This window comes from Nyctereutes procyonoides, unplaced genomic scaffold, assembly GCF_905146905.1.
Source record: "Nyctereutes procyonoides isolate TBG_1078 unplaced genomic scaffold, NYPRO_anot_genome, whole genome shotgun sequence".
Taxonomy (NCBI): domain Eukaryota; kingdom Metazoa; phylum Chordata; class Mammalia; order Carnivora; family Canidae; genus Nyctereutes; species Nyctereutes procyonoides.
Genome location: NW_026575036.1, coordinates 22,725,745 through 22,749,957, shown reverse-complemented (window position 1 = coordinate 22,749,957; position 24,213 = coordinate 22,725,745). Strand labels below are relative to the sequence as shown.

The 24,213-nt window shown below is 37.0% G+C and overlaps 1 protein-coding gene across 2 annotated transcripts in view; it reads left to right on the top strand.

Moving 5' to 3' along the window:
* NELL2 (neural EGFL like 2) overlaps positions 1–24,213 on the top strand; it is a 324,517-nt gene that overhangs the window by 89,183 nt on the left and 211,121 nt on the right. For both annotated transcript variants that reach the window (XM_055318667.1, XM_055318666.1), the window contains 2 exons: positions 497–625; positions 2,098–2,200. In XM_055318667.1, coding sequence (XP_055174642.1) covers positions 497–625; positions 2,098–2,200 — 232 coding nt within the window. The remainder of the gene's footprint in view (positions 1–496; positions 626–2,097; positions 2,201–24,213) is intronic.

The following is a 24,213-nucleotide window of genomic DNA, read 5'->3' as shown; positions in this document are numbered from 1 at the left end:
CATGTATCAAGTTTATCAATTCCACTAAACTGTTGTCATCTTGAATAGTAGTTACTGAGAACATGCAGTTGTATCGTACATCAAGGGTTTGTTTCTGATACTACAGAAATTCTGAAATTTGTTTTTTCACTTAAGTAAACATGTGCCTGAAATTAAACATTTTTATTTTTATTTTTTATTTTTTTTGAAATTAAACATTTTTCAATGGAAACTGCTTTTCAGCACTGTGAGTGATGCCATTTTTACTTAGCCCCCATGTATATCTTTTAAATCACGCTCTCTTTTTCTTCAAAGGTGAGAACCAAATTTATCTCAAGAAGAAGAGAGGGGGGATTTTCTTTAAAATTAGGCTTAAATATATTGATGACCACAATAGATGGGTGCAGCTATCATTACTGCTATGTGCTGAAAAATAAATCCAGTGCCTACTTAAGTATTTTGCATTTCTGTGCTGCTGGCATGATGAACACTGTGAACCCCTTCCTTTGTGCCACAGCTGTCTCGAGCTGAGCAGCGAATGAATAGGTTGGATCAGTGCTATTGTGAGAGGACCTGCACCATGAAGGGAACCACCTACCGAGAATTTGAGTCCTGGACAGACGGCTGTAAGAACTGCACATGCCTGGTATGGCTTCCGCTGAGAGTTCAAACTAAGGGAACTCAGATGCCCCCACTCTTTAAAAATTTATTAAAACAATGTAATCATGAAAATTTCAAGACCCACTTCCTCAAGATACAACACTAAAGTGCCAGCCAACCCAGTGAAATCTAAAGAACTGAGTGTTGCATTATTAAAGACGCTTGCTAGCCTGTAAAGATGATTCTGGCTTAGGAATGCTATAAAGTTTAAGTTTGTTGGTGCACACATGAAGTTAGCCATTTAAATTGGGTTAGTGAAGGTGATTCCCAAAGGATTCTTCTATGTGTTATCCTTAACATTTTGAGGGATTTTCCCCTCATGTGTTTATTAACACAGTTTAATAAAACTAAGTTATATGTGGCATGAAATATTGTGACCACATTGGGCCGTATAAATAAATAACAGTTTAAATTAGCAATCTTTAAAAGTTTGCTAATACGGTGGAATAAGAATTAGAGGATTTAAATAAATATGATTCCTCTAATTGCACACTAATAAAGTAAAATATTTCATGCATCATTATTTCAAAAATAGGTTCATTTTCAAAGAAGAGTTCCAGACTAATTTGGTTTTTAGATTTTAAATTTCACACGAATTCATTGGTTTAAACTAATTTATTGGAAAGAAACCAGAGATCTATGTGAATTAGCCTTTAAAAAAAATTTCTCCAAGTTCATCAATTTTTTTTCAAAACCAGAATATCTTGCATTTTAAATGTTAAAGATACCTCTGAAATAGTCATATGTTTGTGTGCATGCATCATATGATTTCTGTTCCCTACCAAAATTATGGCACTTTAACACTAAGGCCTTCCCATCTTGTCAACCGGGGAACAAAAATCGAATTGAGTAAAATGCAGGATGTGTATACTGAGGTCAACAAGGTGACTAGAGAAGCAGCTGAGTGCCTAGGAGTTCTGGATGACCTTCAGGAAGTAAATTCCCTGCCATCCTGTTTGCAGTCTGGTGCTTCTTGTGGTGACTGTCAGCGCTGCCTCATGGTGGTGCTTAAATATCCATGAGAAGATTCTGGATCCTGAGACTGCATCTGCAGGGTGGCAGTAGCTATTCCAGAAATCTCCTGGTTTGTAGGTACTTATTTTGTGAGTAATCTGGGCAGGCATGAGGCTTACCCCTAGCCTGCTGTTTCACTGTCCATGTGTGCTCCTCATTCCCCCACGTTCTCATCCACCTCACCACAGAAGGGAGGGAACCGTAGGGGGATGTAGGGTCATCACTGGACAGAGGTGGGAGCCATTCATTCACCAACTGTGTTAGGACCCAATTCTATTCCTGTGGGTCTCTATATTACGGGTTTTACAGTGTAATAACCACAGAGAATAGTGGTGTTTATGACATTGTATGTGATGAGTTTGAAACTTAAGAAACAGATTAAAAAATACTTCCAGGCTATTAAACTGCAACTTGGAAATTCTTTAAATATTGCTTTCTTCTCAGAACGGAACCATCCAGTGTGAAACTCTGATCTGCCCGGTTCCTGACTGCCCACTTAAGTCGGCTCTTGCATATGTGGATGGCAAGTGCTGTAAGGAATGCAAATGTGAGCACAACTTTTATGATGAATACTTTGTTTTGGCAAAAATAAAGCTTTGTATTAATAAATATTCACCCATCATTGGTTTGATCTGGGCAAACCGAAAAAAGCTTTTTAGAACAAATGCAAATAGGAAGAATGCTTTCTGTGCTTTGGTTAATCAGTTCTTTTCCATTTAAAAATGCTATACTTGTATTTAACAGGAAAATTTTTTCTTGGAGTAATCTGTTCTGCAAAGTGAGAGTAATAGGAAAGATATGTAAGAAACTTGGTGATAGGCATTTCTCTTATTCCAATACTAGATACAGATACCTCCAAAATAGGTTAAGAATGGTCTGCACTCAGCCACGGTGACCAAGGAAATCCATGATGCAAGTGGCCTTCGATAGCACGTTATCATAGGATCGTCCAGTGGGGACAGGGACGTGGTGTTAATTCATAAAAAAAAGCTCACGCTCCTGAGTGAGGAAGCTCTGGTTCACTTCTGATGTCAGGAAATGCTCTCCAAATTCATAGCTGTCCTGATGAGTTCTCTATCATTCATTCAATAACAAATCATTGCATTTGTGTTCCTTACACTTTAAAAGATTGTCCTTAAATTCTTGTTAAAGGAGCATTTAAAATTTAGCTATTTTCATACGAAGGAATAGGAACCTATATAAACTGAGTTGTGGTAGTTTGTAGAATGTCCAGGGCTGTGTGAGTGCAGTGTGGTCATACAGGCACACAGGAAGACAGAGCCATGGGAGAGGGGAGAATGAAGGGTTGCTTGAGTTGGGGCTTTTGTTCACTCTGCTGCCATCACCACTGCCATACTCTCCTCTTGCTCACACAGTGTGCAGTGTGCCACTGCTGGTGGAAGTGACGAGTTATCAGGGAAAAATCAGGAAGTCGCTTTGTAGTCCATTGATTTAATTCCCTCAAGAGCTCATTTATATTTAATTTTATTAGATTTTACATTGAAGCCAATCCATTTCACGAAGGCATATTAGCCTAGTCAAGTAGATTCGGCTGAACCAGGAAGGACTGGATGCAGTTTTCCTTACACGTGTCACTAGCTAATTTCCTCAGTGAGGAGTCATCTGAGTTTTTCCTTGAACTTGTCTTAGTATCTGAAAGCTGGTGGGGATGTTTATAGTTTTCTCTGCAGACAGTGGCAGGGAGGAGGAAGGAGGACCCTTTATAAGGCTTTGTATTTATCACATGACAATAGCAAGAATCCTACTTTTTGCTTTAACTTCTTTTATCCTTTTTGCATGTGTACTTCTACACTGTTACCCCTGAATATACTAGATTTGCATTAAGTGATGTCAATTTTATTAGAGACAGGCTGATTGAAATAATGGACCATCATGATAGATGCATTAGTCAGAAGTAGTGAATTTCAATTCTGATTTTACCATTTGTCTCTGTTACCAACAGTAAGCTGCCTACTAAATCAGACAAGGCTTGAAATGTTCCCAACAACATGCAGTTAGACTTAATGAAATGGTAAAATATTTTGAGATTTATTAATGCAAAGTGCTTCTGGCAGACTTTGGTGTTAATGATTGAAAATCAGCTCTGTTTGTCTCATATATCATAGAGAAAGCTGCAAGTAAGTAATCAGTGAGAGGATTACAACATCACTGAAGAAATGCCAAAATAATTTATTTGAGTCTTTCATTTTCTATGGTTAAAAGTATTAACGATAAAGTGACTTTGTCTCCTCGGTTATAGTCAGTGAATGAATGCCGTGGAATGGAGAGGATTTATGCCTGTATTTGTTCGTATTTTGAGTATTCGAAGTACTTCTAATTCTGATGAATTCAGCATTTTACAAGAGCTAGCAAGAAATTTTCTGTAAATACCCACAGATTTTTTTTCCTAAGAGAAATAAACATTTAGTTCATATGGTAAATATTCTTAAAAATTATTTGGGAATGTGTTTCCACATGCACAGTTTAAGAACCAGTCAGTAAAAATATTTTAGGAAATATGCTTCTGAAAGGTTTGTAAAAACTAATTTTATAAAAGAAAAAGTGATATTTAAACTAAATTTAATAACCATTCACTAACTTGCTTCAATTGTTGAGATTTTCATATGTGCTGAGAGAAGCAAATAGTTACGAGAGAGAGACTGTGTGTGTGTGTGTGTCTCACTATTACATATGAGGGGAAGCAAATAGTCTCATTTTTTTATGTGAGTTTTCCCAGTATCATCCTTGTTATACTTTATGAGAACTTAATTTTGGTGGAGTATGAATTAAACTGCATTTTTTTTTTACTCTTTAAAAGAGAACCATAAGCCTTCCTCTTACACCCTGCACTAGTCCTGTCTTTGCAACTCTGTTGCTCAAAGGCCTTTTTAATAACATAAAATTAACAAAATATATATTTTTTTTCCTGAGACCTGTTTAAAGAGATTAATTACTTGTTTCTAAAGTCCGTGGAAGAGAAAACCTATAACTAACGTAACGGCTGAATTTTATTCTGCCAATATTTAACAAAGAAGTGCATGTGGCTTGTCGTTTTTTGGTGTTTTTTATTGAATGCTTTCAGGCTTGCTTCAACAGAGTTGTTTGTGCAACTCTGAGAAGCCCTATTTTGTAGTCTGCTTTATATTTTCCCTCCATAACTTCAGCACTAGCTATTTATCCAAATATAAATACTGGTGAATAGTAAGGTTGTTGTTATGGGAAAGAAGTCAAAGAGAACCTAGCCTGTCACTTTTCTTTATTTGAATCTACATAAGCAAAGTGTTGGAAGAAGGGGCTAAGCCTCTCCCTGCCCCTCAACCTTGAGCTATTGTGATGGAGTTAAACAGAGACTGAAGATCCAAAGGCTGGAATGCCAACCCAAATAATTTAGGTAATAATAATTACAACAATAATGAAGTCATATTATTTCTATTGGTTAGAAGGCAGGTGACTTTGCTCCTGATATGAGCTTTACAACAATTCTATAAGGCAGAATTTGCTTCTGTCTTCCTAATAAAAGCAAGTACATGACTTGTCCAAAAACACAATTGGTTGGAAGTCCCAGAGAAGTTCCATCTGGCAGTGCTGTGCTTTTCAAGTTTACCTCTTTCTTTAAAATCATCTGCTCCAGGGGTGCCTGGGTGGCTCAGTTGGTTAAGCATCCAACTTTTGATTTCGGCTCAGTTCATGATGTTGGGGTTGTGAGGTTGAGCCCTCCGTTGGGCTCCATGCTCAGCACAGAGTCGGCTTGTCTCTCTCCCTCTGCTCCTCTCTTCTCTCTCAAATTAACTAAATAAATAAATTAAAGAAATAAATAAAATATTTTTAAAAATCTGCTATAATTAATCTAAGTGATCTACTTTTATCCACTGGTAACTACACTTACCATGCAAAAACCGTTGGAAGTCCTAAGTCTAGGCCATGTTGCAAAGTAAGTAAGCTTTGCCTCTATTGCTCTTTCTTCTGTGCGTTCAGCTACCATCACCACATCCTTTATCCTAGTCACAAGCTCTCCACTAGCCAACAATGAGATTGACTGACACAAATTCAGGGTAACTCTAGAAAATGTGTAAAGTATAAATATCTTGGGTGATTTTTAACTATGAAATAGGATGAGGTCCAGCTAATTAAAATACTCAAACCAGGCTAAGAAAAAGACAATTGTCAGAAAATAATCAACGAAAATTCCAGCAAATAGAAAGTTACTGAAAGTCATTGAGATAAAAAATTAAAGATTCCGTTTTGAACTGAAAAGGTGATTCATGAAAATAGGGAATCTGAAACAAATCTGAACTAATACTATAATGTCCCTTGAGAAGCTATGCTTAAAACAACAATAACAAGGAAGGCAGATTTCTCCTCCTTGCTGGAGAGGCATCAAATATGGGAAATGTGAACATGACCACTAAAATTGGTTGGGGTTTGTCTAATAGCAATAGTTATTTTACTTAGTACTGTCCCAAGGAGGCCAGATTTATATGAACAGATTAAAATCATCATTCTTCTGATTGAACAAGATCAGAGTTTCAATATATAATACAGATTACATTTTAATATACTATGTGGTGATTGGACAACTGATTGTATTAAACTTAATTTAAAAAGTCCTGTCAGCTTAGATAAAGTGAAGTTATTATAATATCTTTGCATACTGAGTAGTTAAGTGTGGTTAAAAAAGTTAAATTTTGGGGGGTGTGTGTTCTGGCTCTGCCATTTATTCGCTGTGCAACTTTGGTCGGGTTACCAAAGCTCTCCGAGTCTCAGTTATCTTCTCTGTACAAAGAAGAGAGCAGTTTTACCTATTTTATAGGGCTAATGTGAGGACTGGATGAGTAATACATGTAAAGTGGCTTAGAACAAGGTGGGCTATTATGATTTTTTTTGTTAAAATAATTCTTTGTATTTTTATTCATGAAAGTGGAGAGTAGTGAAACTTTCTCATTGGGTCATAGATGTAAAGCTGCACAGGACCTTAGAGATCTTCAGAACAGCCATTTGCTTTTGGGGACGTAAGGCTTCATGATCTCAGTTTTACAAAGGAATGATGAGGCCAAGGAGGTTAAATGACCTTTCTGAGCTCACACAATTATGTGTGACATAGTATGTAACACAAGGTAATTTTTTTAGTAATAGTAATATTTTTTTTATAATAGTATGTAACACAAGGTAATTTTTTTTCTAAATTGTGTTCTGATCTATGATACTACTTTCTTCAAGGCCACTCTCTTCCTCAGTATTTTGGATAAGTCTTGACCAAGGTTGACAGTAAGGACCAATTTATCATGCACTAGATAGTCTTTTATGTCTGACTTATTTCATTCAAAATCCTGTTTGTGAGATCCATCCATATTTTTGCATGTAGATGTCAATTATTCATGCTTATTGCTATATATCTTCTATTTGTGTTAATGTATCACAATCCAGTCAATTATTGAAGGACAGCTGGGCATTGTCTAGTCTTGGCCTATATAAAGAGTCCTTCCTTCTATAAACATTCTTTTCATGCTTTTTGGTGTTATGCATGCCTGATGGGTATTGACCTGAGTAGAATTTTTTGTTCAGGGGTTAAAACTGTTTTATTTAATGGCAAACTCTTTTAATCTTTTGTAAAATTTTTTGCCAAACCATTTTTCTAAAGTGGTTATACCAATTGCTCCACACCTTTGCCCATACTTAGCATTTTTGATCTTTTTTAAGTTTAGGTATTATGATAAATGATGTTGGTACATGATATCATTTTGTAGTTTAAATTTGCATTTCCCTGATGACTCATGAAGATGAGCAACTTTTTAGATATTTATGGGGGTAATTTCATTAATTTTAAATAATAGAAAAGAAAAGCAGATTATTCTATATGCACACTTTTCCAAAGAGATTTTTTTCTTTTTCTTCTTTTTTTTTCTTCTTCCTCTTCTTCTTCTAGAAGAAGGGCAGGAAATGGTAGTTTGGGCTGTTTAACTCTTTTATGTTCACATTAGTGTGCAAATATGGATAATTCTAGCCCTGTCACTTAAAATGCATAGCAAAATGGGGACAGAGATGAAATGACTGCCACTTAAGTAATTTGGAGATTTTTTTTTAAATGAATGACAGTGAATAAAACTGATTCAGAGACTTTTGAATATGTAAATATAGGGATGAGGAACAAAAATCAGTGGGATATAATTCACTGAGAGTTTCTTTGTTCTCAAAAATAAAGAACACAATTTATATAATGTAGGTAGTTTACATTAAAAAGAAAATCATTTTGGAGCAACATAACCAATAAACTTAGCTGTCTCTACAGTAATGCTAGAAGCATGGGAGATATGCAGTATGTGTTTGAGGTTCTCATTGCCTGAACACAGTTATAAATGAGTTGGCCTTATAGAGACACAAAGGGCTACATGACTAGAATACCAGGGCTGAGGGGATCTATGCAATAATGAAAAATGTAAAAATAGCAATCAAAAGGAAGATGTGTTGTTTTACTATCAGATGTGGTATTTTTAGAAAGCTCCCTGAAAGTCTGTAGTTTCTTAGAGAATATAATGTCACAGCAAAAAACTGAATGAGCTGAGAGCTAATGTTGCTATAAATCCTGTGTCCAGCCCTCCTGGGAGCTGCCCAGGAGCTAGCCCCCATAAGCAGAGGGCAGAGGAGACTGAAGAAAAAGGTAGGTCACTCCAGGTTGGCAATTATAATAATAGCTAAGGGAACTTACAGACAAGGCTTGTCTTGGGTGGCAAGAGTAACAGATTCCCTCACCGGCTCTCTGGATATCCACAGTTTATAAAGAGGCCCTAATTGGGTTCAGTCACCACCACTGTGCCGGTGTTTTCAGCATCACATCATTATCTGAATACTAAGCCTTTGGAGTAGCCTTTGGGAGTGAGAAAGGTAGACATAACCCACATTCCAAGGGCAGGGGAGGGGAGGAGTGCCTGGGTCCAGCTCATGAGTCAATAGGTAGTCATGGTTTTTTTTTTTTTTGATGAAGTTCCCTAACCACTTGGTTTGATTCCGTCTTTCCCCCAAACTAGCTTAATTTGGTATTTAAGATGATATTGGGTAAGTCAGAATTAATGCACTTTTTTTTTACCATTTTTTTAATTTTTTTTTATTTATTTATGATAGTCACACAGAGAGAGAGAGAGAGAGAGAGAGAGGCAGAGACATAGGCAGAGGGAGAAGCAGGCTCCATACACCGGGAGCCCGACGTGGGATTCGATCCCGGGTCTCCAGGATCGTGCCCTGGGCCAAAGGCAGGTGCTAAACTGCTGCGCCACCCAGGGATCCCTTAATGCACTTTTCTAATTCTATATGTATATGTGAAAAAAGGGCAAGAAAATAGTCCACTTGTGCCTTATTTATTCAAGATAATTGAGCTTATGATAGGGAATATTTTCACCAAAGATGAATCAGGTTTTATTAAAGAGAGAGTTCATCGAGATAATCCTATAGGCTTCTTAAACACTATCATTAATTTTGTGCTAATGCTTTTTCATAAACTCTTCAAAAAGGCATTGGTCATGCTGTCTTTTAGATGTTACAAAAACTGATAAATGTCAAATCAGTGGAAAAATACTGAACTGGCAATTTATGAATAAGCAAGAATAATTAACAATATAGCCTTCAGATTAATGACTCTATGAGACAGCACTTGATACATGTTAATGCTCTTTAGAAAAACAAAAAAAATTACTGTTATTAGTCAGCTTGTAGCAGAGCTGGGATGCCAGGAAAAAGCAGGGTGAAATCAGAGGAGGATGACCGTGTCACAATGATTTAGTTGCTGTGTCTTCTACTCTAGAGGCCAGAGTAGAGTAAGTTGTCTGACTCCACAATTCTTCATAATCCTAGTATAGAATTTTTAATGTTTTAACTAAAATAATGCGTGCATTCAATAAATATTCAATGTATCCGAGAAGATATAGAACAAAACATAAAAATTTCCCTTATTCTCCCTCTCCTCCCGAACTTCTAGTCCTTGTGTATCCTTCCAGATGATTCTCAGTGCACCCACTCACATATGCATGTGTAGGCTTTTCATATATGGTAAGTGATATCACACATTTTCCTGGACTTTATCTTGGAGATTTTTCCCTATCAGCTAACTTTTAAATGGCTGCATATCACTTTTATTTTTTCTCCATTGAAGGATATTTTAGTTGTTTCTGATTTGTTGTTTTTCTTATTAAAAACAATATTGTAGGATGCCATTTATAAACAATCTTGGTGCATTTTTATAGGGCCCTATCTACCAGGTAAATTACTAATGATGGAATTGCTAGGTCAGAGTTTTTGGCACTTTTAAATATTGCCAGATCTTGCCAAATTACTCCACAAAAAGCTGGTCTTGGATGTTTTTCCCCTTTGACGAGGAGCACTAGGTGGCAGCTCTGAGGGAAACCTGAAGACACCACTTGTCTCTGCTGTTTCACTAGGTCTTTAAAAGAGCATCAGGATGGCTTTTTTTTTTTTTTTAATCCAGCGACCTTGACAAGGTAATAGCAATTCATGGAAGAGTCTTTAATGAGAGACAGTCTATGGCAGCCTGAACTTTCTTGTTTTACCACAATGTAGTCTAGTGAGCTCATATGAAATTATTGTTGAAGTTAATTGCTATTCTGCGTCTTCAGTAAATTCCATAGTTGGCATAAGAGTATACTGAATTTATTTTTTCTGAAATGAGAGTAGTTTTCCAGAAGATATAACACGAGGGACTGCCCTCTGATTCTGAGGCATTATGCTGTGCCTATTTAATCATGTTTTATTTTAAAATAATAAAGAGTATCCAGCCTCTAGTTCTTCACTCTGAATTGTAATTTCTCTTCATTATTAAGATTCTTGAATAAATGTATTTTGTAGATTTTTATTATTTTTCATGCCCCATTACATTTTCTCAAAAGAATTTCTCTGCCCATCTAATGACATTGCTTAAATGGCCTAAAACTCTTCAGAAGAAAGCTTTATGCAAATCTGTCTGTAATAATAATTAAATCATACTGCCTAGCACAATTCTAGGAGACTGAAAATGGGACTCTTTAGGTGATCGGGAAACTAGTCTTCCTTAGTGGTGTAAGGTTTTGAAACAAGTGAAGGGATTTTAGATTTATAACCTAGCAAAAGAGTGATAATCTAGATATCATTCATATGAGACTCAATTTAAAAGAGAAGAAAAACACTTCTCTTAGGCAGAAAGATGCAGCTTCTTATCTGAAGTGTTGTTGGGTAATTGTTTTAAAAATGAGCTTATTTTCTTCTCAATAGAGATCATACAAAATGGCATTTTGAAATTAGAATAGGAAAAATAAGATATGTGCAGTTTAAAGCATCTTACAAGTTGATTTTGGCAATTATGTAGAAAGGAGTAACTCAGGAAGAACAACTGCATAATAAAAGTAAATGGACATCATAGTGCTCATTGCAGAATGAAGCTACGACACCTTCGATCCCCAGCAAAATGTATAAAACAGCGTCTCGGCAGCACTGGGCTCCCTACTAGATGCTTTGAATAACTGCTGTGGCCTGTGTTCTCCAGGATATATTTACAGATTGTGTAAAATTAGCCTAGATTAAAAATTAAATGGCGAAAACACAGTGATACACGAGTTCAGCATGAAGAAGGGTCAGAAAGGAATTTTCTTTCTTAGTGCAGAGATGGTTTTGTGATAGAGTACAATCCAGGCACATTTCTTTTTATGCAAAAGCTGGCCCCCAATTCAAAGCTATTTAACCATAAAAAATGCACATGAAATGATATGGAATTGCTTTAAAAAATTGTCTTGGAGTTAGTGGTGGGAAGAGTGGAACTCGGGAATGTTAAGTTTGTAAAATATCCATTGGAATGGCTGCTGTAATCCCGTGGCCGCTTCTTGAATATTCTAGACCACATTATGCACTAGAGCCTTTGCCTAGATTTTGCTTCTGAAAGGCAGCAGCTTCCATATTTGCACCCTCTTCACTCCAGTTACTGAAACTGTTGTCTCTACTGGGGACCTGACTCTTTGGTCTCTGGAGTTTAGACCTAAGGCCATACGGGCCATACTAGGTTTTTAGGACTTGATATTCAGATATCAGGCTTATTGTTTGTTTTATACTTTAGTTTCATTGATAGTGTAAAAAATATTCTGGACTGGCTGGCTTTAGAATGGCCCTCACTTATACATGTTATTTCAAGTTGGAAAGAGATATCTCAGAACACTTGTGCAACAAACTCAGTGACTCAGGAGATAGGATTTGAAGTCTACCTACCATAATAGATGACACACACACACATAACATTTATGATTTATTTATTTATTTATTTATTTATTTATTTATTTATTTATTTATTTATTTTACATTTATGATTTTAGCTGTTGGAAAGTGACCCATACACTGATAATGTTGCTGAGACCTGTCCAAGAAAGTATGAGGCTGCATGCAGGAGCACATCTCTTAGCTCAGGGCTTCTCAAATTTTAATGGGAATATGAATATGAATCACCTGAGGATCTTGTTAAAATGAAAATCATGTTTCAGTGGTTCTGGGGTGGGGCCTGAGAATTTGCATTTCTAACCAGCTCTTGGATGATGGCAATCCTGCTGGCACATGGAACACATTGTGATTAGCAATGACTTAGGTAGTGGGTGTGCTGTGCTTGTTGCCCAGTTTCTCCATGGAGCTTTCTTTTCCTCTCTTGAGTCTCCAGTGTGTGGTAGGGTCTCAGAATACGTGCTCTGGGGTTTATGTTTTAAGCTGACATTAATTAAGTATATTCTGAGTGTGAGGATTTAACATGAGTTATTTTCTTGCTTGTTATGAAGATGAGGAAACCAAAGCTAAGTGAGTTTCCTTCATTTGCCTGAGGTGACACAGCCAGTCCAGTGGCAGCACTACAATTTGAACACATGCAGTGGTTTTCAGATACTGCATCATGTGATGTGTAATATATTTCATTAGTGGAAATAGAAAATCAGTTTGAACAGACAAGTAAACAATTTATGATGTCCTGGAGACAGCACTAATTGTGCGTTCAAAGGATATATAAATTCTTAAGAAATATAATTTTAGGGTTATAAGTATTTCTATGTGCTGTAAGAAAGGCGACAAAAAATATAAATTTGTACTCATTACTAAAGTGAAGTGTCTGTGTCCATTATAGGAATCACAATTTTTCATTACTTTGTAATACTTCATATTTGGAACAGAAATTGTTGATTTTAATCATTTAGGAGATGGAATCTCAAGAGTGTGTGCCTTCTGGTCGGGTTTTATTTGATTATGGTAAGAAAAAGAATAGGACAAACCTGTTGAATTAAAACTTAAAAATATCTTAACCAGAATTCTTAAAAGTCAGTGATCAAAAAAAAAAAAAAGTCAGTGATCATGGAGTGATCTCTTTGGTCTCCAAATCTTTTTTTTTTTTTTGAAGTTTTCTTTGTATTTTCATTAGATGAGGTCTCTTTCTAAATGTGCTTGGTGGAATAATTCACATGAGTCTGCTTTCCCAGGCTTCTAGAAGCCTGCTTCTGTCTCATAAGATATATAGTTTTAGTTTATGCCAGGTGGCTATGCTTAGATGGATCGTGCTGTCTTGGTGTTAAATTAAACTGTTCTCATCCAACTTGTAACTATGCATGTCCCACATACATTGATGTCTGGTTTTTTTATTGTAGGTCTTGTAAGAGTAAGAAGATTAATAAAAGCAACCCAGTACTAGAAAACTTTAGGACAATGCATTTTCCACAAGCTTAAATTCCCTTTTCTCCTGTGCAAAGATTCTCCCATTAATCCGTGTCTTTAGAATTGTGCTCCCTACCTCTTGATTCCTGAGTCTATTTCAGAGATGGTGACCTGGAAGGAGGTAGTGAACCTGCACCAGTGTCCCTTGCAGTGATGAAACCCAGCGTGTGTGGACAGTCTTGGATATTATCTCAGCTTTAATTCAACCTTTTTGAGTCTTTTTGGCCAATTTCAGGTCCCCACAATTTATGAGCATTAGTTGTAAGAAGATATGAAACAGGAACTTTTTTTTTTTTGCCTGAGTTTTTATTGTTATCTTGGTAAGCTAATTCTTTACTATGTTTGGAGGAAAGGGGGAAAAATGCAGCACGTAACACATTCTTTTCACATCATTTTATGGATAAGCATCATGTTTTTAAACCAATAAAAAAACTGAGCTTTTCTGATCACAAATTAGGTCATCACACAGCATGCAGTATTACAAATTTCCCATTAATGTTTGTGCGTGTAGCCTACCTCCAGAATTTTCAGGCCCCAAATCTCAAAAAGGTCACTTTTGTTTGTTGGTTGAAAAGAAGGGAGGGGGTGGGTTAGTATAGAACAAGATGGACATTGTGCTTGTTCACTGATTGATTTCATCTGTTAATGTCCCTTCAGACTATGATTCCTAAGTGCTCAAGGACCTGGAGCTGGGGGAGACAGTCAGTACAATGTGAAGTGGAATGTAAGAAATGGATTAACTGTCCTGACTGAGTCTGCCATATGTCCAGGAATGAACTTGGGAGCTAGAGAGCTTGGAATAATTCTAGAAATAGTAGTATGGGGATGATTGTTCCATGCATATAGAACTTAAGTGAAATAAAGCTGAAATTGTACCTTACCACTCAGTGTCTTTTGTATAATTTTTACTCATTTGAAAAGTAATAGTAAATACCTTCTATTAATTAATTCTGCTAGACACTGGGGATACAGTAGTGAACAAAATAAGATTGCTCTTTGTCCTTAAAGATGTAATAATCAAGTCAGGAGATAGACACTAATCGTATAATGATCAAATATGCAATGCAATGGTTGTAGCAGTACGTTGTTGATAAAGTGCAGTAAGTGAAATTCATCTAGCATGGAGGCCAGGGAAGGCATCCTTCAGAAAATGATGTTGCAGTTGAGATATGATGAACCAGTAGCCTTTCACTAGTGAAGAGAAGAATGTCAGGCTGAGCAAATGTAATATGTAAGGGCTCTATATCAGGAAATAGGATGTTGTGAAAGGAGGCCAGTGTGGTTGGTGTGGCCCATGCATGGAAAGTCAAGAACATGATGTGAAATGAAGCTGGAGAGATAAGAAGGAGCCAGATTCAGGAGTTTTAGTTTTACCCTAAGAGCTATAGGGTGCAAGTTACACATTTTAAGCAAGGCAGGTCTATTTTTTTTGCAGTTATCCAGAGAAGAAATGGTGATAACTTCAATAGTAGTGGTGCTAGCAAGTTAGCTTCTTGGATATATTGTGAAGATAGAGCCAACAGGATCTCCCAATAGCTTGATATGGGTATGAGTAAAGAGAAGAGTCAGCATGACTCCAAGGGCTTTGCATTGAGGAAGTAAAAGGATGAAATTGCTATTAACTATGATGGGGAAGGCTGCTAAGTGAGCTGGATGTGGGAGAGTGACTAAAATCAAGAGTTCAGTTTGGATATGTTCCGTTTTAGAGGTGTAGTAGCCACCTAAATGGAAATGCAGAGCAAGCAGGTGTATATCTGAATCTTTTTCTTACCTTTTCCAAGGTAAGAATTAGAAGTAAAAATCTGGATTGTTGAAATTTTTTTCGTATGTTTATTGGAAATTTTTATTTTTTAAATTAATTTTTCATGTACATAATCCACTTTAAAATTCAGTGATTTGTGTTTTCTCTTCTTAATTTGCAAGAACTCATTTTAAACTCATCTATTATATATGTTGCAAATATATTATTTTTATAACGTTGCTTCTTTTATTTAGTGTTTCTCGATATAAAGATTTAAAATTTTATGCAATTAAACCTTTTGCTCATGCTAAAAAAGGCCTTCCTACTTATAAAAATATTGACCTTCTAACCTCTGAATAGCCCCTCTTTTTTCATTTGATTTTATGATTCATTCTTTTTTTCTTTTTTCATTTTAAGTTTAAATAAACTGAGATCTATTTTTGTGTACATGAGATCATAATTCTAGTTAACTATTTTTTGTCAAACAAGTTCCAGTAGTATTTGTTGAATAATCCTTTTGTTCAATGATTAACTTCCTATTTTATCTTATATTAAACATTTACATACTTACAACCCATTTCTAGGATTTCTATTATTCTCTATTAATCTGTCTCTTGTGGTACCTATTATACAATATTTAATTTTTGTATGAGTAATTATCTTGGAAAACAAATCTATCCTCATCTACCACTCTACCATTTTTTTTTAACATTCTAAGTTTATTTCCGCTCATTTATGCTTCTAGATGATTTTTGCATATCATGAGAATTACCTGTTCCTAAAAGGTTTTAAAAGCCCAGGTATATGTGTATCTGATTCTGGTACCTTTTTTGAAATAACTCTTTGATGAGTACCACAGAAAAAGGTTTTATAGTTATTCTTATTTGTTATGTTGTATGTATTAGTGAAATCAATCTCATGGTTTAAGATTTGAAATACTTCAGAGATGAAGTAATTTTGGCTGTTGACAAGTTCAAGGGTACGGCTATAGAAATGGATGCCTAAATGATGAAGGCAGGAAATTCACTCTATTTTAGGAGGCAAGCAAACTTAGATTCTAGGTGTTGAACAAGTATCCAAAGGCCAGTTTCCCAAGACAGATTAGAGAGGAAGATCATTTTCCAGGTTCCAAAGTTAGGACCTCTCATAGAGGTGATATTAATGAGAAGAGATAGTAGTGGGTGGAAGAGGTGGATGTCATAGATATCCAAAGGAGGATTGATTTTTACATGAGGATGAAAGAGTGGCACTCTCCTCCTGGCAAGCATACTTGTGTGTGTGGGGGAATATCTAAAATCTAAATGAGGTGATTTCAGAGAAAGAAGTATTATCCTCACTGAAAATCCAAGTTTCAATCAGAGCAAGGAAGTAAAGAGTGAATTTTGTGAGGTGCTAGATTATGGAGGATATACATGAACAATGTTTGAGATAGAGGATTGGAAGTCCTGTGAATCAGTTGGCTCTTGCTTTGTACACCCCCAAATATGGTAGCCTACAACAATAATTTGGCTGGTTGGAAATTTGATCTGGATTCACTTGGAAATTTTTTTGAGGGGCTTGATCTGGTTAATCTGTCTTGGCTGAGCTTGCTTATGCACCTCGAGTTAGCTGGTGGGTTTACTTAGCTGGTTCGTTTACGACGGCCTTAACTTACTTTTGTAGCTGGGATACCTGGAGCATCTTTCCATGTCTTCTTTCAACCTAACAGGTTACTCCAGGGTTGTTCACATAATAGTTGTAGATTTCTAGGAAAATCTAAGCTTGCAAAGCTTCTTGAGACCTAGGCTATGAACTGAGTTGGACATTATTATTTTTACCATGTTCTGTTATCCAAGTCAAGTCTTGAGGCCAACACGATAATGGAGGACCTATAAGATCACATTGAAAGGGGGCATAGGTGTAGGGAATATAGAACTTAAAGCCATTTCTACAATCTTTAACACCTTGGGGAGGATGATTAAAGGGGAAGGAAATCCAGAGAGTAAGAGGATGAAAGCAGGAGAGATGTGTCTAGTTGTTGCTTTCAAACTGGGGAGTTATGGTCAAGAATGACAGGATATAGAGTATGGTCAGCTTCACTGAGCTTGAGGGCCTGATTCTTAATCTGGCACTGCCTTTGAACATTTGTGCAGCCTAAATTCTAAGATGATAACTAGAGCTTGGTCAAACAAGTGGTCAGCTGCCATGTCTGAGGCCGTCGCCAGTGGAGACAGCAGATGGCATGTGAGATGGCATGCAGTTTTAGTTTTCCTTTTTTGGACAGTGGTTCAAGTAGAACAGAATAGAAATGTGGTATGATGCCTTTAAAGAGTACTAGTCCAGAAAAGCAGGGACCATAAATGGTGAACTCCCAGGATCCTAATCTCAAGGTGGAAATAACAGGGTCCTAGGTGAGTGGCAAGGAAGGAGTGAGGCTTCTAGAGAAATTCGAACCCAGGGCTGTATAGAATGAATTCAGCTATTGTATTTCACACAAGGCAGGGTTCACTTGTCCTTTAAGTCTGTATCTCCATTGCTTGGCACAATCTCTAATGCACCGTAGATGTTCAGTAAATGTTTGCTGCATTACTTATTGAATGAGGTGTTCCATATTCGGCCACTTGTCTAAGAATTTTTATTGTACTCCATCTCTTCTATATACACTCAATTTAAATTATGATTTATAAATTTAGATTAATATGCCTATACCTCATCTACAAAAGCAATAACTGAATGTATTTTTCTTCACTGTGTCAAATTTATTCTTTCTATATTTTGAAGTGGAGCTTTAGCAGAGCGGAGTAACTAGGGGTCCTGTGTGTGGCAACAATTGACAAAGCTAGTAGCATTTAGAAAAAGCATTCATCCTGAAAAGAATAGAAAGAATCATCTTTTCTACGTTCTTTACTTTTTCATGAATGTTGTAAACTTTCACTCAGGGCAAGTTCAAACTGTTTTCTGATTCTGGATACTTTAGGGTAAAAAAAATTCCCCCAAAATCCAATTATCACAGATAACATGTTAGGAAACTAAAAGACATTTAACTGGGATGATCTCTTTAGCTTGTGCTAAAACAGTGTTCGGTTTTCATATATGCAGTATTAATGTTAGGTCTCTCTTTCTATTCTCTCTCTCCTTCTTTACGAAAAGAGACCTTTTTGTACATGACAGAAAATAGATCCTACCAGATAAACAAAGCATAATGCTCAGGTGTTGTTGTTTTCAGGTGTCACTATTTTTAAAAATGCCACCATAATTATTAAATCAGGTTGGATCTAAAAAACAGGAATTTATAGGTCAAACATACAAAATCTGTAGTATTTTGACACATATTGCTGAATCATTCTTAAAGGCTTTATCAATTTACATTTCAGCATATATGAGGAAATACACCTGTTTTTATGCAGCTTCTCAAGCACAAGATAGTGTATCATCATTAAAGAGAAAGTATTTTTTATTTTTATTTATTTATTTATTTATTTATTTATTTATTTATTATTTTTTGAGAAAGTATTTTTTAATATGTTGTATGGTGTATCTTTGTGATATCTTGTCCAATGTGACTTGAGTGTAGTGAATGCATGTGGGAATGTAAGTAGAGTATTTAGGGATTAAAGTGGAGAGGAAAACAGTCGCCAGATAATGCAGAGCCTTTCAGGTGATTTGAAAGACCTTGATATTCATCACCAAAGCATTAGGAAACATCTGAAGGGTTTTAAACATCAGTAAAATATGATGGAGTATTATATTTTAGATAGATTACTTTGCAGAGTATGGGAATCAGATTGAAAGGAGCAGGAGATGTGGGGCTATTAGTTGGGAAACATTAAAACTAGTCCAATTGAGAAGGGTTGCAGTCTGCAGTAGGATGATGGTTGTGGAATTGGAAAAAAAGTGAATGAATCCAAATATCTGGGAAGTAGAGTAGATTGCTTATAGTGATTTCAGGGAATGAGGGGGACAGATGTATTATGGACACATTTTGTATTTCATACTTGTGCAAGTGGTGGATGGTATGGTACTTACTGAAGTAGAGAGGGCTGGCAGGCTTAGGAGAAGGTTATTAGCTCAGTCTTGGTCACATTGAGTTTGAGATACCCATGGATGTTTAAGAGGAAATATTGAAGTTTAATGTATAAATCTAAGTTTTAGGAGAAAGGTCTGAATGGGAGATATAAAGATGAGAGTTGTTGGCATGTAGATGATAATTGAAGCCCTGGGAATGGTTAGCATCACTATGGGAGAGAATATAGGGAGGGGAACTGAAGACAAAGACCAATCCTTAAGGCATTCTAAGATTTAAAATCTGCAAGGGGCACTTGGGTGGCTCAGTTAGTTAAGCCTTCCATCCTCTTGGTTTCAGCTCAGGTCATTATCTCCTGGCTGGTGAGATTGAGCCCTGTGTCACCCCATGTTGGGGTCTGTACTCAGCGAGGAATCTGGTTGAAGATTCTGTCCCTTTGCCCCTCGCCCAACTCACTCACCCTCATTTACTTGCAAATAAATAAATAAATAAATAATAAATAAATAAATAATTTTTAAAAAATCTGTAAGATATGGGGGAGCTTGTTAAATCGTCTGAGATTTACGTGGAAAATCAGAACTACCTTTATACCATGGAGGCTAAGGGAAGAATGTTTTAGAAAAGAAGGAATGATATATGATAACCAAAAGTGCTTAAGAGGCCAGGAACAGTGATGCCTAACATTTGATTCCATCAGATTCTAAATATGGAAGTGATTGTCTTAGTGAGGCCATTTTTGGTGAACCAGAAAGGAGGCCAGATGAGAGTTATGGGGAGTAGAAAGGAAAAGTGGTGATACTTTTTGCCATAAATTTTGCTCTGAATGGTTAGAGAGATGGAGCAGTTACTGAAAGCCTATGTAAGGTTCAAAGAGGTTTTTTTTTTTTTTCAGTTGGGAAGAAATAGGAATAGATAATATTTAAATGTTGATGGTATGCATCCATCATAAAGGGTCAGGGAGAGAGAGAGAGAGAGAGAGAGAGAGAGAGAGAGAGAGAGAGAGATGTGGAGGGGGATTGAGAGTGAAAATAGAAGGGAGGAATTAATTGATGGTACAAATTGAGCAGAAAGGGTAGAGTTCAGAGCATAATTGGAGGGCTTTCCTTTTGCTGGGTGGAGAGACATCTCCTATATGGAAACAGAGGGAAGAATGGATGGATATAGACGTAGCTAATTGTACAGTTTTAGTGGAAACAAAGGTGTCTGTATCTGACACCTTTTATTTTCTCTGTGAAGTGAGACCCAAGGTGAATTGTTGGGAGGAAGGAAGTAGAGTCAGACGTAGAATTAAGATGGGTTGAAAATAGCTGCCTACAGAATGTAATGAGGTGGCCAGAAAATTTTGAGGACCTACATAAAGCTGCTAACTGGAAGCTGTTCTATTCATCCATTTGGTTATACAATTTCCCTCTAACCTTTTGACGACCCAAATGTAGCGGGGTGGAAGAGAGTGGATTGATTTTTTTCTGTGCTTGGGATTTTTATTTCTGGATAAGGCAGTTTATGGTTTTGGCCAAAAATCGATCACACTGAGGGACTCAAGATATTGAAATTGGATGGAAAAGAAGGTAAGGACAGTTCAAGACTGTTAAGTAGGGGAAAGTTCCTATTGAACAAGAAACACAATGAGGTTGAAGAATAAACGCAGTGAGAGTAGTTGAGGAAGCACATTGGAAGTGCAAGGAGTTCGAGGTGGAGAGTCGACTGATATGGAGCTGGAGCAGATCTGACTGAGCCAAGAGCAGAATGTGATTCTGTAGGTTAAGTGGGTGTGGGGTCAGAGGAGTTAAGAAGCCAGGGTGCTGGATGGCCAATCACATAAATGTCAGAGTCTTCTGGAAGGTGGCATTTAGATGGAGAAAGAAACTCTGACCCAGATTTCAAAGTCAGCAATGAATGAAGGGGTGAATGAATGTGAATGATGTGTGTGTGTGTATAAATGGTAGGAAAGTTGGTGCCATGAACCTCAAGGAGCAGATTTTTTTTTTTTTTTTTTTTTTTTTGTGAGAGGAGAAGGGTGATGGCAACTATACCTCTAACACTGGAGTACAAAATGTGTACCTCATGGATGTATTTGAATGCATTATTTTGCACGTCACAGATTGGGTGGCTTAAACAATAGAAATTGATTTGCTCACACCGTTCTGGAGGCTAGAAATCCGAGATTAAGGTGGTCAGCAGGTTGAGTTTCTCTTGAGGCCTCTCTCCTTATCCCGCAGCTGACTGCCTCCTCACTGTGTCCTCATGTGGCCTTTCTTCTGTGCCTGCACTTCCCTTCCCTTTTGTCACTGTGCATGCAAAGTTCCTCTTCGTGTAAGGACACTAGACAAGTTGGGTTAAGGACCACACTAAAGGCCTCATTTTAACTTTGTTACCTCTTCAAAGGCCTTATCTCCAAATACAGCACCATTTTGAGATACTGGGGATTAAAACTTCTAACATGTGCATTTGAGGGGACACAGTTCAGTACATAACAATGAAGTTTCCATGGTAGTAAAACAGCATATAGCTATCCCTTGAAAGATCAAGTGATATTCTTGTGAGGAAGCCAGAATTCAGTTAAGGTCTAAGGTCAAGAGGATGAAGCTAGAGAAAAGATGGAATTCCAGAAGCCTTGGGGTGGGGGGGAGTTGGGTGCGGGGGAGGTAATGAAGGGCTTTGTAGGATGTGAGTAGGTTCATAAAGGAAAGAAGATTGGTAATAAGGAGGAATAAATGAATGAAGTTAGCCTGGTGGGTCTACAAAGTTGGGAGGAGAAGAGATAGTTGACTTTTTGTTGAATTAGATGCCTAATGGTACTGTCAATAGTAATTTCTGATGCAGAAATAGTGAGTTTACAGTGCTTTTCACAGTATTTCTACATTTGTTTTCTGTTGCTAAGTGGATGGATTTTTTTACTTTATTCTTTTCAGTGGGTTATTATTGTATAAAGAGAAGCTATTGATTTTGGCCTACTTATTTTACAACTCACTTATTGGTTTGAATCATTTTTCAGGTATTCTCTTTGTCCAAGTCATCATTCATATCTTCCATAAATAGTGATTATTTTGTCTCCTTTCTAATATGTCTGCCATATTATTTCTAATAAGAGTGGTGACTCTGGAGCTCCTTGTCGTATATTGGTCCACGGTAAGGACTGTGGATTTTATTCTTAGAAAATATATGCAGTAGTGTAAATAAAAATTAATGGAACTTAAACCAGAGTCAGTGGCGGTGCAAATGAAAAAAAAAAGAATAGCTTTCATAATCCAAAACTTGGCTTTTGACCAAATGTAGAGTCTGGGAAAAGAGAACTTCATTTAGGTGATAAACACTAGGAGGAAATGCCTCTTATGTTCACCTTTAAGTATAGGATTATTTCCTTATTGTAAACATTTGGAAGGGTAATAACTGGGCCAAAGATTATTTATCATTTTAATACTTTTACCACAAACTGCCAAGCAGTATCCAGTTATGCCAGCTATATTACCGTAGTCCTCCACCAGCACTAGGTATCATCATTAAAATTTTGTTAGATTCATGGCCATTCGTGAATGGCCTTCCCTAACTTGAGGTTTGACAAATATGCTGTTAAGTTTTCTCCTGGTATAATTTTAATATTTAAATACATTTGGAGTTTATCTTTGCATATAGTATGAGGTATCAAAGACTTTTCCCCTGCAAAGAGTGAACTTGTTTGTATAAATCTAGGTGGATAGCATTTTGAAAGAGAAAAATGTGGCCTGGGAACTCCATGTGAAGGGAGTAGCATTCAACCAAAATTTCTTCATGAGAAATATTAATTCATTAGGAATAAATGTAACAAAAATATCCATTAGGAGTATCTTGCATGTGAAGTCCTCACCATGATATTTAAAGCCCTAAACCAGCAATTGAAAACTGGCAGCAAGTGAGCCGTTATAATACTAGATAATGTTTATTGAATGCTTAACTGTGTACCAGCCCTCATGTCCACCATTTTATACATACGTATTATATACATTACCTCATTAAATCCCTGAAACAGTCCTATGAGGTAAGCATTATTATTATAATAATGTATAAGGAAACAAAGTGTTAAAAGGTCAAATAATGTATGCAAGTCACATAGCAAAGTCCTTGGCCACCATTCATAGGGCCTCTTGCCAACCTACTGACTGTTCCCTAAAAATTCGGTATATTTTACCACCTCCATGTTTTGTTTTAATGTGTTTTGAGTCACATTGACAGCACTGTTAGTGGTAAAGTTAGAGACAGAAAAAAGAGTAGAAAGAAAACCAGTCAGAATTCATCCATCCATCTGTCCATCCATCCATCCATTCCTTGAACAAATAACTCCGTGCCTCCATGTTCCAGACAGAGGTATAAAGGCAGGGGATGAGGTAGGGAATAAGAAAGAGACTGAAATTATTAATCCTGTGGCCTGAGTAGAGCTTACTTTCTGTGGGGAGAGGACAATAAACACAAAATAAATTATAATTATGTGAAGTTGAAAGTACCATGAGGAACAGTCAAGAAGGTATGGAACATGATGGGGTGTCTAACAGACTACAAGAGGCCCAGGGCAGTGTGTTGAGGGGAGTCTGAGAGAGGTGATAGGAGCCAGGAGCCCTGTTTTAACAAGAACATGGTGGATCTTATGAGTCTTGTTAAGGACCTGGGGTTTTATCTCAGCCTGCTTAGTAATGTAGGGGATAGAAGTGAGGATAGGGCAGCCTGAGTGGCTTGGCAGTTTAGCGCAGCTTTCAGCCAAAGGTGTGATCCCGGAGACCAGGGATCAAGTCCCATGTCAGGCTCCCTGCATGGAACCTGCTTCTCCCTCTGCCTGTCTCTCTCTCTGTGTGTGTGTGTGTCTCATGGATAAATAAATAAAATTAAAAAAAAAAAGAAGTGAAGACTTAATGCCTGGGCAGTGACAGTGAGTAGGGCACCATTGTGGCAGTGCCTGACTTGGCAATTGAGAGTAGTTTGGAGGAGGAGTCAGTGATGCCAACATATTGAGGCACATCGAGGCTCAGTTAAGGTAACTAACTAAGAATGATGGTGTGGTGTAGAGGGGAAAAGACGATTTTGAGGAGAAGGGGATGCAGTCTGAAGGTGGGAAGTTGGAGAACAACTATTTCAGGAA